Genomic DNA, 17,334 nt, shown 5'->3' with positions numbered 1-17,334 from the left:
GTAGGAGTCCCTGAGGAGACTCTCTCTGCCACAGTCGACAGACAGGCTTCCCAATACCATCTCAAACAATCTTTAAAGACTAATGATGCAAAGTGGAACACAGTCTTTAAACGCTTCTGAGCAAGCCAGTTCAGCTGTGTGGCCATCAATCCGCAGCACGTTCATCCTTATCTCGACGTGACTGACGACTTGACTCTTGATTAACACATCATGTCCAGCACCACGCAATGCTGATGTGCACAGCTGGCTGACGCTGCGGGACACTTCTCCTGCTGCCCTTGCTTCCCAGTTCTGAAGCTCTGCACACTCAGGAAAAGCCCGCATTTGCCACATCAACTATTTTGATGCCAGTGTCAGAGTCAGTTCGGCCAACTAAGCGGCATCCCGGGAATATGATCCTACCCCTGGCCACTCGGGCTCAGCCAATATTGGTAACCTTAAACTCAAATGAGTCTGAGCAGGGCGCTGGATTATGTTTATCTTCAGGAGGGATGAAATGGAGAGCAGAGGGAGAGAGAGAGACTTTGGGGAGCAGCAGGAATAACGTCGGCAGACTTAAAATGATGTGCAGGTACAGCAAAACTGTGTAGGTCACAGATTGTTTAAGGAAAAGTAGCACCGCAGCAGCAGTTCACATATATTACGTTTAGCCTCTTAAATGACACAGACTCATTCTTACATTATTGTGTTCACACCCATGAAAGACTGTTTTAAGTTTTTGTCAAGGACTCGAGGTTGATTTATTGAGGACATCCACATAAGACATCAAGAAATTTCTGTGTGATGTAGTACTTATGTAATACAAATGAGGGAAGTTTCTTCTCTCTTTCTTCGGTTATAATGATCACCATTTTATGTACTTTAACAACCGGTAGAAAAAAAATATATAACACAATGATAAGTTGCTTTCAGTATTTAGTATCAGGAATTATTGAATTTCCAGAGAAACAAACATGTTTGCTGTTACGTATTAGTTCCATGTAAACATCATTTCCAGGAGACAAGGTTGTGTGGTGTTGCTGTAAGTTAAAGCAGCCAACCATGATACAGACAAAGCCGAGCTGAGTAACTAACACATTTACTCTCTTTGCTGCTAATGAACAAATTAAGAACGAAATGGAGCTCATTTTAAGTTGAAGATAACCTCAGTTTCCCTGAGGACACTTGAGAGTCCCTGGGTGACCCTCAGCAGTCTGTGGAGCCCCACTTTGGACACCACTGCCTTATGGCATTAGCCAGCACTTTTCCAGCATTTCTCACATTTCTTCCAGGTTTATTATTTAATTGACTCGCTCATATCACTGCCTGGCTCTGCTATAGAGCCGTATTGGCATAAATATCAGACAGACACTGGTGTGTTTCCAAAAGCATGTTAATACATAAATAAAACCTGACTGATCATCAGTACAGCAATGTTCCACTTGTATGATTCATTTGCAGTGTGATTTCCGAGTGTGTGTGTGCGTGTGTGTTTGCTGCTTACAAAAAGAAAACAAAAAAGAGACGCTGAAATAACGAAACCAAGTAAGCAGAAATAAATGATTAGTGTAGAATTTGATTGAACTCCCTCCCTCCCTCCCTCCCTCCCTCCCATCTCTCCCTACCTCTCCTCTCTCCCCTCTCCTCTCTCTCCTGTTTCCATCCAGTCTGTTGAAGCAGCAGCAGCAGCAGCAGTCTTGTATGTGGATTCTTGGCAAGAGGACAACAGCAGCAGCAGGAGGAGATAACATCCCAGACCAAACTGCCTGAGCAACATGGTTGTTGTGCGTACCGTCGCTTGCCTGTGGCTGCTGGTGGGCTTCTCGCTCCAGGTGGACGTGAAAAGTGGGAAAGAGGAAGGAAAAGCCGGGAATTTCATGGAAGATGAGCAATGGCTGTCAACCATCTCCCAGTACAGCCGTAAGATTAAACACTGGAATCGCTTCAGAGACGTGAGTGATGTGTTTTAGTGTAATTATACAAGCGCTGTTGTCGTAGCCTTACCTCGACATGCTGAGGCTGTGGAGGTAACGCGGGTGGTTTTCTCAGGTGCTTTTGCGCACAGTTCGCTGTCGCTCTGAAGTGCACATGCACGCAGTGTGAACAGTTAGTGCAAGAAATCAAAGAATAGTTAAGAAATCACACCGTGTCTGTGTGCACAGATTGCAAATGCACGTGCGTGCCTCATGAAATGATTGATAGTTTCACGTTTTATTTTATTTTCTCTTTTGTTTTTGATGAGGTATTTTCTCATGGTATTTCATCCACTGACAGCCCTTTTAATTGGCTGACGTGCCAAGCATGCTGCTATTTTATGATGCATTTTTACTGCTCTTAATTGACGTTTTTATGTATGGACCTTCTTAGAGTGAATGAAATACAACTCAAAGGAAATCCATGACATTAGCCCAAGTCTCAAAAGCCATTTCCAAGCTCCTTCTGGGTAAATGTGATATTTTGAACAGTGTCTGTAGTCAGTGATCAATACCCATCGATCTGCCATATTGCACGTAAAATGTAGGGCTCCCAGTTAGGAGGCTTCCAGGGCTTTGAGACTGAAAACCCACACAGCAAGACATCAGTGTGTTCCTTATGTCGTAAATAACATGTGTAAGGGAACGAGAATTTCACATTCACACATTTTTTTTGTCCAGATGTAATTCAGGGCAGCTTTGTTGTAGTCTGTTCGGCCATGTCACAAGGACTATTCACTAGACGTAGATAATAAATGTATGTATCACTTTACAAACAATATGAATCTCCTACAAAACTAAATGTGGTCAAATCGCAATTAGAGCTGAAAGAATTAGTTGAATGACTGAAAATGAATTTACAGTTTTTATAGCTCAAGCTTCTGAAATTTGCTGCTTTTCTTTGTCATACATGAAAGCTAACTGAATATCTTTCAGCATTTTGAATCTTTTGATATTTCATAGATTAAGAGAAAAATGTATTAACTAAGAATATAATCAGTGGATTTATTGGAAATAAAATATTCTTGACCACAAGGTCTAATCACAAGGTTTAAGTCACCTAATAAACTATTTGAATCCCATATAGTCAACCTGAGAAAGCTGACACAAACACTGACATTTTGTGACAACAAACCCACAGTTAATGAGTGGGTGATAGTGATTAAAAAAAAAAAAAATCAGGGTACATTATGATATAGCAATATGACGTATATTATGACACAAAAATTCATTACTGCATAAAATGGCCAAAAGGGAGTGTCTGTTTTCTTGGTTAATCCAAACTATATCGCTGATAAATCAAAGTTATGTAAAATCCTGCTCAGGAATTTGCACCATTGCCCATAATGTCCTGTCACAAACAGAGATGGTACAGGAATAGCTACCTCGGTATCACAAATCTTCATGTACCAGTCCAGGTCTAACAGGTGAGACTTGTTTTCTCTCATGGCATGTAACTGTTAAATGTTGAGGATGAGTCTCCTGACCTTATTATTTAGTGCTGGTTGGTAGTGACTGGGATCTTGTTTCAGAGGACTGGGTGGGATAATGATGGCTGGATGTACACCAGGCATTATATTATTCTGTAACTTGTGTGGAGCACTTTTTGCATATGCTTTACATATTCTGGGGGTTGTGGGTTTCAAGTCAAGATAAATAAAGTTAGAGCTGAGCTGGATCCAACTTTTTCCCACTCGATACTGATAGACCACCTCAGGGCATCAAGTGCCAATCTTGTTTTCCTCAAACTTTAAACTTTGTATGCCTCACTGAATGCAACTCTTTGGAATAATGTTTTTAAGTAAGACCAAGGAATTGCATTGATAACACAGCTTTAAATGATATTTGAGATCGAAACTGTTTTTATCATCAGTTGGCGTGAGGGATCTCTGAGGAACAGTCCATTAGCAACGGCTTGGATCCAAGCCTCCACCTTGACAATCGGACAGTCGTTTGATGTCGTTGCTGAGAAATTTCGGTGCAGAAAGATAGTCTTATCAATATCTGCCAGACAGTGGCTGTGTTAATTTGAACCATGGTTGGTGGCATGCAGGTGTGTGTTCCGCTGCCCTGGGCCCCCGAGGACATAGAAAGCTAGTTGGAGAATTTGTAATTGAATTGCAAATTAGTACTGTTGTGTAAAAAGTGAAAATAGAAAATTATTTTTTGCCTCACCTGTCTAATTGTATCTGTGCTTGACTGACAGAAGAGGTGAACAGGAAGGGAGGGATGGGGCCTTTCTTTAGAGCCTTTGGTGGCATGTTTGGGGGATGTACACCCACATTGCCCTTTGTTTTAAATTTGTAGAAGGTGGGTATTCGATGCATCTTCCAACCATTGAAATTGTATCTTTATGGTGACTTTGACGCACACAAAATATTGTCAGTACTGACAAAATATTGTCAGTAATCTCCACCTCATGTAATTAAATCCCCAAAAAAGTTAATGTATGATTCAGTGTGGTGACATAAGAGCTATTAATGTTGGGCTTTTTAGTAATATGCATAAAGCAGTGTTATAGCATATACTCTACAAGGACACCCTATGTACTGTAGTCTACAGGGATTCGACTAACTGACAACTAGATTGTTTAAAACATTAGAAAAATGTGAAAAATGTTGTCACATTTTTAAGATTTTAAAGTCCAACCAACAGTCCATAATCAAAAGACACTGAATTTAAATTCTTTATGATATAACTCTGTGAAAACAGAAAATCCTCTCAATTGAGAAGCTTCTCCTTGATCAGCTGTGGCTTGGATCTGCCAAATGACTAAATGTAAGCTTTAAATTAGATTCCTCGATTGACAAACTGATTAATCAGCTAATTATTTTACTACCAGCATCTGTAATTGGTACTCACTCGTCTTGCTGTTGTTGTAGAACTTTGAATCCCAGTGGATTAATTAGGCTTTTCTACAGTTTATCATTAGAGAAAGTTTCTTAAATGTCAAAGTAAAAACAAATCTGTTGATCAGTTCCATTGAGGTTTTATTAATCTGCTGACCATACCATAAATGATGAAAAAGACACAGTTAGGGTACATTTTATAGCTACAGTGTGTGAGTGTTTTTGCCTTAGACTACTTTCAAGGACACATTTAAGAGAAAAGATGAGTTAACTGGTGACAGTTTGTCCAATTAGGGACAAAAGCCAGGAAAAAGATGATTTTTGGGTCAGTGGTTAAGGTTAGGGTTTAGGTGAGGATAAGGGTCGGGGTTAGGGGATCTGTAAGGCCACAGTAAATGCATAATTAAAAGCAAGGATAGTTTATATTTTTACATTGTTGATTTAAAAGGAAATACAGGCAGTCAAAGTGCATTATCTTCAAGACCTTGTCTTATATTTCTATATTAAAGAATTAGTTCAACATTTTGGAAAATTCCATTTCTTGCCAAGAGCAAGAAAGGGAATCGATGCCACTAGCAGTTCAGCTGTCTCTAAGCTAACTGCCTCGTGTGTGTAGGCTGCTTCAATATTTTAGTTAGTATTTCACTTTGCTGTTAAAAAAAAATCTTGTACAACATGATCATGAGTGGCTAGTGGTTATGAAGATTTGGCTCATTATGAATTAAACCAGTTTTGATGGCCTAACATGAGGAGGGCTTGTGGTCTTTCTTATTCCCACCTCTTCATGTAAATCTCATCAATCACAATAAAGAGACTATCAGCCAAGCTGGTTTGGTTCTGCTCAAATAGGACTATTTTCTGCTGTACGGTGACAGTCAGATAGGCCTACACCATATGAAATATAAACGGGTCGTATTTGTTTACTAGCTGTCTTGGCAAGCAGGTGGTGTGAACACAGCAAATGGGAATATTCATACTGCATCTAAATGAAAACGTGTAGAAAAAAAAATTGCCATGGCTTTATAAAACAGTGACGCTGGCTTGATTGATTGGACTGGCATTCAAACCGGACCAGTGTACATATGATTATCCAGCACAGAGACATAATGAGGCAATGTTGAAAGGAAGAACAATGAGACCAACAGCTGCAGAGGCAGGAGGTGTCGGGATAATCCACAGCAGGTTACAGTATGTTGTACAAGCTCCATTATGACTGGCATCAGTGCTGAAGCTGTAATCATGACAACCTGCAAGTGTCAAGACATCATATCACATCTCCAAATGTACGTCGATTTCCCCACATTTGCATTTACACGTAATTCAGTCACACAAAGCTGACCAACAGATTACATATGCCCACAAATGAAGCTTGGCTGTAATTAGCTGATTGCATCCTCCTGAATCAGCTCATCAGTTAAAAACTGCTTTAACTGCTTATTGTGTTTTGGTTTTTTTTTCATCTCAACACAAGTTCCACTTTGCATTCTGGTGTGTTTGGGTGGATCTGCTCAGTGGAAGCTTAGGCCACTGCTCATGTGAACAATACTGTTCTGTTCATTCACGGCCAGATTCTCCCATTTGCTCTGAGCCGTGCAAAGAGGGAACTCATTAAGTAGCTGTGCAGCCTTTCAGCCAACCACAGAGGGCTGTTTTAAGGTTTGCACCTGCTCCACTGCCAGCTACATTTTTAATGAGGGAAAATTGCTACATCTTTCTCAGGTAAATGGCTCCTGGGGTCTTGTGAATGCTAAGATTAGCACAGAGTGAAGCAAAAATATGAGTGGCCATTAGCATTATTGGTTCTTATGAATTAATTTAATTTAGGACAATGACAAATGCAGTAATTACATAACAATGAGTGGTTCCCTACATCTTACCCAAGCCTCTCAGTGGGCTTAAATCTGCATGTTTAATATTCAGGAAGGAATATATGAAGAAAGGGTGAAAGAGAAAATAACTGTAATTTGTAAAAACACTGTAAAGCTACACGTATAGCTTCAGGTCTGCCAGTAATAGTTATTTTTGTTGTTGATTAAGATATTGGTTGTTTCAATTCGAAAATGTACAAAAAAAACAAACAAACGAACAAACAAACAAACAAACAAAAAACCAGACCAGCAGCTCTGTGAGTCTTAACTTTAGAAGTGCTTTTAGAATACTGCTAAGGTCAGCATGCTAACATGTTCACATATACTGACATTCTTTAGCCAATGAAATGTTTATGATGATCACCATGTTAGCATGCTAGCATTCGTTACCATTGACATATGTTAAGATAGACAACGTGTCTCCACCTCCCACTGTACAACAGTGAAGCGTATCCCGGATTCCCGGATACAAGCATTGTCATCTTGCACATTTGGAACACATTTAGATCCTCACTTTTAATAAATTGGAATTAGACAACATTTTGCCATTTTTTAGACTTTAGTCAACTGATTAGTAAGACTATTATTTTTCTCTTGATTGACTATACCATAATCAACCGACTGGGTCACCACACTTTAGCCACAGTGACATATAAGCACTTTTTATGACAGCACAGAGGGACCGCAAGCATGTTAGATGAACCAATTCAGCTTTAATAAGCAACCTGATGCTTCATCCAGCTAAGGATCAGAGTCATTTATCCATGCTGCTGTGGGTGAGATGATGGTGATGGCCTGGCCACTGATCTTATATCAACACAGCTCCTCTTTGAGAGCTCTTAGATTAATGCTAGACCAGGGTTCATTGTATTTTTCCGCTGAACATGATGCTGTTGCCTCCTAAGTGACATTGAGCTCTTTTACTTAACTCAAAGAGACGCTGCCAGCTGTGGATTTTTCTGCTCCTGTCATCAACCTCAGCCATTTATTAGCCTCCCACAGGATTTATGTTCCACCACTAACAGCCAGTGTAATTACGGATATGAAAAATTAGAGGAAGAGGACAGTATACAATTGTAGAAAATATGATAATGAGGCCTATTTCCAATTAAAAGTGAATGACAGTGTGGGAGTTGAAAATTAACCATAACAGTTAAATGAGCTAATAGTTATCTGTATTTCCGCTGCTGTGTGAATCTGAAGATCACGCTATCAAATCAACTGTCTGTGAAAATCTTCCCATTGCACACTAATGAGATCAAAATGGCAAAAGTGGTGGAAAGAGACACATTCTTGTCCTGTTGTCATTACCATGCATGTCTTTTCCTGGAGGTGAGTGCCAAAGGGGATTTGCTGCAAGTGTTTGGACTGCTCAGATACGATTCACAGTGGAAACAGAGAAGAAAGAAGATCCTGTTGGCTTCCCAACACAACCGTGGGTGACTCCTAATTGAGTGGAGAAGATGTTTCGTGTCGGGGCTCCTGTAGAAAAGCTCTGCTCCTTGGAAAGCAATATATGCACTGCAGAAAAGCAAAGGAAACACTGAGATGGCAGCCTTGAACAGCAGGAAGGGTTTTTCATAAGCAAAGCCGTGTTCCACAGCTTGCGCAAACATGTTAAATCCCTTTTTTTTATGGCTGAGTGTGAGGAAGTTACATGTTGTGATTGGACAGTATGTGTAAATGAATGTGTTTCATAATGGAGCTTCGCTGCACCTACTACTTCAGCCTATTAACGGCCTGTATTCCATCTTGTCTAGTTGTTAAGTTCTCTGTGAGTTGCTGAAATGTCGGGCTGAATAATTAGCAGTTCCAAGGTTCTTCTATTGGCTCTATTGTTCATGCATTATTTATAGTGGCATCTGCCTGAGAGTTGTCTCTGTACTCGTGAAGCTCCTCTATGCCTTGCTGCAGGCACAGCGATAAAAGCTGCCACTCTGCTCATGTGTGTCTGTCTTCATTCAAGGCTGGCATGATGGCACACTAAGCGCTCAATCAATGAATCAAACTTTATAACAAACAAACAGAACTGTATCGCAGCTTTTGTGAGTCATTGATAGAAACTGAGACAATGTTGGGTTTTTATTGTTTACAGGAACCCTTTTGCTTCTGTCAGTGTATTTTCTATAACTTCCGGGGTCCACAGAGAGGCAAGAAAGATAAAAAAATAATCATTTTCATTGACAGTTGCCTGTAACTGCATATAAGTAAAAGATCTAAAGAAAAGAAGAGAGGAGTCCATAGCCACGCTACCAGCTCTGTGAAGCTGTACTACATGCTAACATCAGCATGCTAACATGCTCACAATGTTTAGATACTGTTTGCCATGCTAGCTGTCCCATTTTCTTCTTAGCACTAAGCAGAAAGCACAACTGAGAGACTGATGTCACAGGTACAGTATTTGGTCAAATCAAAGTGTTGAACAAATTAAAAATTTGACCTGATGATGGTGCTAAAAGAAAAGTTAAGGAATCTTTAAAGTTAGTACAGCTCATCCTGAGAAAGGTTTATATTCCAATCCAACAATCCAACCAGTTGTTGAGATATACTAAACACACAAATTTTTTGTGTAGTATTTGATCTGAGTGGTAACAGACTCCTCGTCTCGTCCTTTCTGGTAAGTTATTTGTAAGGGTAACTCAACCCTCTTGACATTGCTTGTAAGCCAGACTGTGAATATTTTCTGAAGTACTTTTCACTTGCAATTTAATGCTCTGTGTATCTGAGATATATTCAGTGTGGTTCAAAAAAATTTAGGTTTGAGAAGAGATAATTGGCCTTTCTTTGCAGTTCAATTCACTGAATCTGGCTAGGGCTCTTCCCTTAGAAATGCATTTTGCCACACATTCTAAAATTACAAACATAAGGAACCTGATGATAAGAAATCCATCTGTATTTATTGTCATTTGGAAATTCATCCACCACTTGACAACAATGACATTCCTATCTGTTTATCTGCAATGACCTTTATTGTTATCGCTCACAGACACAAGGCAGAAATCTCAGTTTACCCTTCACTGGGTAAACACTTTAGAATCTGCTTCACCTGCTGAAATCACTCTCCAGTAAAGCTGCAGTCATGGGACCTGTTATTTGAGTGGAAAATATTAAACCTGAAAAAAAAAACAACCCTGCAAACATAGCTGTGCATATATCAGGCAGGTGGAAATATATTTAGGCTGTAGAAAAATGCTGTCCTGAATATATTGGGGTCTGCCTCAGGTGTTTTTGATAGATGCGTGTTTGGGGCCACCATCATTGTTATGGATTGTCTCGGACTGAGCTGCACTAAACACATCGTCTGAGCGAACACGGCCATATTGCTTATGTTCAGTAACACATGGTGTAATAATGCAAGGTGCTCAGGTTCAACCTGGCATTGATAGATTCTTTGCTTTAGGCCACAAATCACTCACTGTTGAAACAGCAGGGCATGTACTGTACAATTAGGCCAGGCAGCTACAAAAAAAACTGGTCTTGCTTGGGGAGAATCAGACTCTTCTACTATCTTCTATATGTTTGATTTCAGCGTTGCATGAGACGGGCGAGTGTTCATCTTTGGCTTGTCCCATGGCTGCGTATTGAGGAGCAAGTAGAGCTGAGCCTCCTCTCTATATTAACTGTCACAGCAAGAGGGAGGTGTCAAGGACATGCTTGGAAGGGACTGTGTTCCTGTCTGTGTACAAGCTGTATTTAGTATGTGTGGCTTGTGGCGGATATATATATGTGTGTGTGTGTGTGTGTGGGAGAGAGACAGAGACTGTTAATTTGTCGAGTTGGCAGGGTAACGGATACTCTAAAAAGTCATATTGAAATGACCTTAATCAAGCAAATCATATAGAAGGGATAGGGTGCAGAACTAAAGCGCTAATAGCTTTTTTCTCAGTTGAAAGAACCAGACAGAATCTCATTTATGCGTGATGTAGTCCTTCCTGAAGCCATAACTTGACATCTCAATGTGGCTCCCTGTTTTACTGTAATATCCCGCTGCCACAGTGGGAGATTAGCATTATCAGCAGCCACAACAACCCAATTTGTTCTCATTGCCATGGCAGACGGGGGGAATTAAATGTAATCAGCCAGCTAGCATATTTAACTTAGCTACTCCCTGTGAGATGTCTCATGAAGATCCCTGCGGCATTTCAACTGGAATGGTTATCATCATTATCTTCTCTTAACCATGCTGCTGTTTTCAAAAGGCATGTGTCTGACACTTCTAAGAGAGTTCTATAGCTTCAGTGGACTTGTCACAGGAATCTAATTAATTTAAACAGCCATTGAAATTTTGGAAAGAGCAAATACGGTGAAAATCACAGACACAGATAGCTGGTGGTACAATTCTGACAGAACACTACAGCAGTCTCAAATGGTTACGACGACGCTCTGGTCAACAAGTCAGATCAGCCGGGTTAAAGGAGAAGTCTGGCGTTATGTATGTATTTTTTCTTCTCTACAGAATGATAAGAAAAGTTCAACACCAATACCTCTCAGTGCTTCCCTACTTTCTTACTCTGACTGTGGCATTCAACCTCAATCCCTTTGGTTTCTACCGAAGACATAAATCTTTAAAAACACAAATCACAAATACATAGTTTCATAGTTTTAAAAACACTTGCGAACGGTGTGTGTTAGAAGATAGAGTTGAGCTGGGAGGACACTCATTGCTACATCTCTGTCCTGACTGGATCTGACCGAGAACCTGACGACACCCTGTGTTAGCGACTTGACTGTGCCAAGGTAGCCACACCTCAAAGCACATCCTGCTTTATTTATGCTGTGTGTGTAGTCTGCACAGTCCTTGTGCACTACATGTCCCGTGCATCTCGGTTTGCACTATGTACAGTGTGTATATTTTTTTTAAATCCTAGTGTAGCACATGGTACGGAGGAACGCTGTCGCATTTCACTGTTCACTGTTACTGTAAACTGTTCAAATAAGAATAAAAAACCTATTGACCCTTGAATTGAAAACGATTTGAAACTACTGACTGAGACCATAAACCCGTTAAGAAATTGTGTACTGAGGTGATAAATCAAGTAAAAGTAAGCTAATTTTATCATAAGCTGCCATACAAATTGACTTCTTTTTGAAACCAGTGGATTCGCCCCTGCTGGCCATTAGAAAAAAATGCATGATTTAGTCACTTCAGTGTTGTCTTCAATTTCCAGACCCAGGAGCTCTGTCCATATTTTATACATTCTGTGGTTTAATCCTGCAATTTCCAAATCAGTCAAAACTCTGCAATAACAAATTCATGGAGCTTGTGTTTTAGGTAGTCTTTTTGTGTCTTTTTTTTTTCTCCAAGGCAACAAAGTCAGTTTGTTAGAGTCTGTTGGAGAGGATTTTATTTCTTCAGCCTTCATCACATTCGATATTGATTTAAGTTTCCTGCAGCAGATAAGTATCCAGCACCAAACAAGATTTAAGCTCATTCATCTATTTACGTATGCTGATAGCCTTTTGCAGCTCAGAACTGATGAGTCTAGCTAGTACAAAGTGAAAATAGTACCCTGGCATCAGGTATTTTTGTTTCCGTGGAGCTACATGCATCAGCTTGTGACATGCTTTTTTTTCTGCTACTATTGTATGCAGAAGCAGCATCGTTCAGCACAGTAAAGACGGCTCTGCATAAGCTGCGAGCTCCCTGGGGCATCTGTTTGGAGCTCAACCTGAAGGCTCGCCTCTTCTCTTTCTGCTTCTTTGTTTTGCAAATGGGGGAGGGTGCAATAAGATGCTGCAGAGACTCCAGGGTTCTGCTTGGCTCAGCAACGGGGTCCAGCAGAATCCATTTTTCTGCATTTGTGCCGTCTTCCTCCTCCTTCTCTCCAATTATTGCATCTCTCAGAGCATGCAATGCCTTGATTCAACTACAGAGTCTGCTACAGCAAAGTGAACGCAGACACTGTTTGATGTGTCACTTCATCAGTGATTTGGAGACCACTGTTAAAAGGCTCCTAAGAATGGAAAAGGTTCATTCCTGTGATGTAACTTCCTGAAATGCACTCTTATTAGCTGAAGGCTGCATATCAGCAGAAAAAATGCATGTCAGAGGGTCTTAATGTTTTAAGACTCTTGTTTCAGCTTGAAAAAGACCCCTTTTATGTTAACTACTCATAAGCCACCCTGTGACTCAATAGAAAGTGTTGTTGCCAGTTAGTTAAATCATCTGCATTCTTTGGCAAGAGCCAAACTCCCCCTTCAGCCTGATTGTTTCTGCATTTCAGCACACTGCGAATGTCTCAGATGGATGCACACTTGACAGTTGGCTACTTCGCGGCTCAGGCGAGAAAGACGTGCCCTTCAGTGTGCAGAGATGGCTGCAGATTGTGCTCCATACTGCACTGCATTGCAGGCAGGCATCTTACCTTGTGAAACAACATGTGTCCTTCGCCTGCAGGCCCCAAAGCACTCCGGCTCAGATGATCAATTTGATTCAGCTCTGTGTTGCTGTGCTGTGACTTAATCTCATAATGTTCTCACCAAGACACACCAAATATTCTCTATGGTTTTCTTATTTTATCCATGGAGTGTGGTGAAAAATCCCCTGCCTCTTTCATATACACAGCATGTCATCACCTAAATCACTGTGTAATACAGTCATTTATCACGTCAGAGTCTGTCAGAGCAAATATGGTGGAGAAATCATAGACCTGTCATGGTTCAATAGAAATAAAGCGAGGGATTGTTTCTTTGTACAGGCATAGGGACCACACAAGTTGGACTGTGGAATCAAAGATGTGAAAACATGTCTTTGGCTGTTTTTGTGTGTTCCCTGCCTGATGTTTGAGTGTAAATGCAATGTTTTGCTACTCCAAAGCCAGTGGGCTCAGCTCGAAAGACACACTGTATCATTTTGGAACACTCTAATGCATTTCTAAGTGGTTCATTCTGTGGTTGGTCCGTGCCATTAGTGTCTCTGCCATTTCTCTGTCGTTTTCAAAGACGGCGGGATACAAACAGAGCGAGACATTACCTCTACGACTCAGGCCCCAGCATGCTCAATCGGGGTGCCATAATTACACAGCAAAAGCTAGATGCACTCCCGCTGCTCCTTGGTAACTACAGAGACACGGAGGGCAGAGTGTAGATTCACGACGCCCTCCACAGGTGTCCCCTTTTGCAGCCATTTAAAGTATGCAGGGAGACTAAGATAATTTGGCTATACTAATCAGGCAAAGCACATTACTGTGCAAATGGAGGGTGGGAAAATGATGAGCTGGCAATGTCCTGCCAGTCAGAGAGCCAGACACACCTTAGTGATCTGACAGGACGAAACTGCCCTGGCCCAGAGCAGAGCAATCAGCTGAGGAAAGTCTCTCACAGCTCTTCGTCCATTACAGACATGACCTGGTTCACCAGTCCATTCATCAGCCTGTGCTTATCCGGTCACTGCCAGACAAATGATTTCTAGAAGCTGGATAAATGACAACTGGAAGAAATTCAAAATGTCCAGATCACCATTTAACCTCTAACTCATATCCTGCTGCTTAAGTGATGTCTTCACTGCAAATATCATCTTCAGAATATCAATAAGGAATATTGTGGAAGATGAAGCTCACAGTTATTGCCCTGAGACAGAGGGACTTCATTTGAAAAGCAGAGTTTTTCGATCTAAAACTTTTGAAATGCGTGTGTCTGCATTAGTTCAGCAACATCCAGAAATCCGTCTGGATCCATCTGCATCTGCATCCAAATCATCATCAAACTAAATATAGTTATACATAAACCCACCCAAAAGAAAAGCTCACATGAAGTTGGCCTATGGAGTTTTATGTCAATGTTTATGTTTGTTTCATTGGTCTCATCCAAGTGTGTTATGTAAGAAGTTCTGTAAGGACTGGATGAAGTTTGTTGGCAGAGGACTGAAAGTTAAATTCAGCGGGGAAGAATTTACTCCAGTTCACAATTAAGGAATTACAAAAAATGTTGACATAAAGGGCCACGTGTTGGCACTGTTGAATTTAGATCCACAACAAAAAGGAATCATGTGTTGGTCCATTGGCCTGACTGAAAAATCTTCTTCTTGGGAAGTTAATCACATTCTTGCAGCCTGTTATCTCTACTTAGCATAAAGATGTGAATCGGCCCCAGCTTTCCTTTAGTGTTTGTGCTTAGCTAACTGGCTACTGCTTGTAGCTTCATATTTACTGCACAGATGTGACAGTTCTATCAGCCTTATCTGCCAGAAAGCAAGTAAGCATAGTTCTCAAAATGATAACCTATTCACTAGGAAAAGTCAGAATGTCCACAATAAAGAATCAATCAGCAAAAAACATATAAGCTTTCTGAATTTGATCAGGAAATACGATGTTGTGTACTCAAAGTCATCTTATCAGCTGTAGGTGACTCTGATCATTGTCTGAAATGGTGTGTGCACATGGTGTGTGTGCGTCTGAGTGTGGAGGTGTTGGATTCTCTAGCATCTGCCTCAGTTTGATTTCACATTCTGTGTGTGTGTGTGCTGAAACTTAGGAGTGGCTTTGTGAGTGTAAGTATCCTTCAGGACCCAGGCTGCACTGGTACTGTCACATTACAGGGACAGATGAGCTGCCGTCATGGAGCGAATGGGCTGCATGCACGTGATGGATCATTGCAGCGGGGTGAGGAGATGCAGATTTCCGCTGTGACATATCTTTTACTCCATTCCAGCAAGCTGAAGTGAGGTCGGACTCCAGCGGCTCTCAGCTCAAAGACCCAGAGCCCATAAGCTTCTCATTGACATTTCTACTTGTGATAGATTGATAGATAGATAGATAGTCCATTAATTTTTAAATTTCTACATAGTTTGTATTCCCTGCCAGAGGTGTCAAGGATGCAGAACGACCTGCACTTGACCTCTAGCATGTGAATAGTGGATATACACATGTAAAGATTACAGATGGCTCGACACCACTTACACAACACTGAGTAGCCTCTCTGCTAATTCTGATGCTAATCCAGTGCTAATTTTTCTTCTTCTACTAAGCTGTTTATGAGCCATAATATCCTGCTTGCTGAGATTAGAAAAAATGTGATTATGTATATTTTAAGATACTTAAATAAGTGAAGATTCATAACATGACTGAAATTAGTCAGAACATGTTAGCTCGGAGTGCTACTTTTTTCATAGCAAAGAATAAAGGAATCAGACACGTGTTTGAGTTTCAGCAGTTGTTGCAATTCTTTTGCAAAGAATTTCTTTCTAAGGAATTTTCTAAGTTGCTCAGAGAGATTTGAAGATGCCTATTCAGAAATGAAATGTTGGTTTTTCACAAGGTGTTTTGAAATGTAGAGCTGTACACTTGAGACCTGGGAACTTGGACTTGTCTGCCCCGGGACGCCACCTATTTGAGACTTGAAGGCAAAAGCTGAAGAGACTTGACTCATTTACCTATAAATATTAAAAGACACAATTTTTCTTCTTGGAGTTCTACCTGATGGTCATAAATAATCAACAGGATGTGCGCAACATCTCAGAAATTATTCTGAACTCCTTTTTGTTTTTGTTAAATTATTAAGTATTGTATTGTATTTAAGATTAATGCTGATATGGTTTAGCTTTGTGTTGAATTCATGATCAGAAATGACCTATTTTTCAGGCCATCTGCTCTGTATTAAACAAGATGTTGTTACTGAAGATGTTGTTTGTTATAAAAATATTTTACAGAATGTTATTGTACAAATGCTCCTGCAGCTTAATGATAAATGATCCTAAGTGCCAAAAAGACCTTGAAATGGTGAAAGGTGATGAAATGTGAGAAAAGGAGGTATAGGCTATAAATGTTCCCTGACCAGTTTAAACAAGAGACGTTACAGTTATGTAATACGAGTCTTAGACCCTGCTCAGTGTCCCTACTATACAGTGCCTCCCCGAAAGTATTCACACCGCTTCGCTTTTTCCACATTTTGTTATGTTAGAGTCTCATTCCAAAATGGATTTAATTTATTTTTTCCCTCAAAATTCTACACAAAATACCTCCTAATGATAAAGTGAAACAAGTTTGCTTGAATCTTTTGCAAATTTATTTGAAAATGAAAAGCAAGAAATGTGAACAAGTGTCCACACCCTTTGCCATGGCACTCAAAATTGAGCTCAGGTGCCTCCTGTTTCCACTGATCATCCTTCAGAGGTTTCTACAACCTGAGTTGAGTCCACCTGTGGTAAATTCAGTTGATTGGGCATGATTTGGAAAGGCACACACCAGTCTATATAAACCCTCACAGTTGACAGTGCACGTCAGAGCACAAACAAAGCTATGAAGTCAAAGGAATTGTCTGTAGACCTCTGAGACAGGATTGTGTCAGGACACAGATCTGGGGAAGGGTACAGAAACATTTCTGCTGCATTAAAGAGCACAGTGGCCACTTTGTCATTACGGGGTATTTTGTGTAGAATTTTGAGGGATTCTTTCCGGATGCACTGTATGTCTACAGCACATGATTCCTCACATCACGACTTACAGTCAGTGCCAGTGTTCAGTGCCAGTGCATGATGTAATGTTCTCTTTACGTCGCAGGACAGAAAATGAGGCAGTGGAGGTCTGGGTGGTGGATGAATGTGTAACACGATTGACATCCAGTTTGCATCCCATCACACACTTTTTGTATTTTTATTAACCCTCATCGCAGTTGATCACTAACCTTAACCACATTAACCGTGGTTTACTGAGCCATACCATACATGGC

At 40.6% G+C, this 17,334-nt stretch overlaps 1 protein-coding gene across 2 annotated transcripts in view; it reads left to right on the top strand.

The window, feature by feature from the left end:
* The first annotated feature begins 1,637 nt into the window (after nucleotides 1-1,637).
* Nucleotides 1,638-17,334, top strand: part of LOC124052919 (testican-2-like) — a 40,196-nt gene continuing 24,499 nt past the window's right edge. For both annotated transcript variants that reach the window (XM_046377712.1, XM_046377711.1), the window contains exon 1: nucleotides 1,638-1,931. In XM_046377712.1, coding sequence (XP_046233668.1) covers nucleotides 1,755-1,931 — 177 coding nt within the window. In that variant the 5' untranslated portion in view covers nucleotides 1,638-1,754. The remainder of the gene's footprint in view (nucleotides 1,932-17,334) is intronic.

Source organism: Scatophagus argus, chromosome 21 (assembly GCF_020382885.2).
Source record: "Scatophagus argus isolate fScaArg1 chromosome 21, fScaArg1.pri, whole genome shotgun sequence".
NCBI classification, from domain to species: Eukaryota; Metazoa; Chordata; class Actinopteri; family Scatophagidae; genus Scatophagus; species Scatophagus argus.
This window is presented reverse-complemented; position numbering and strand designations above follow the sequence as displayed.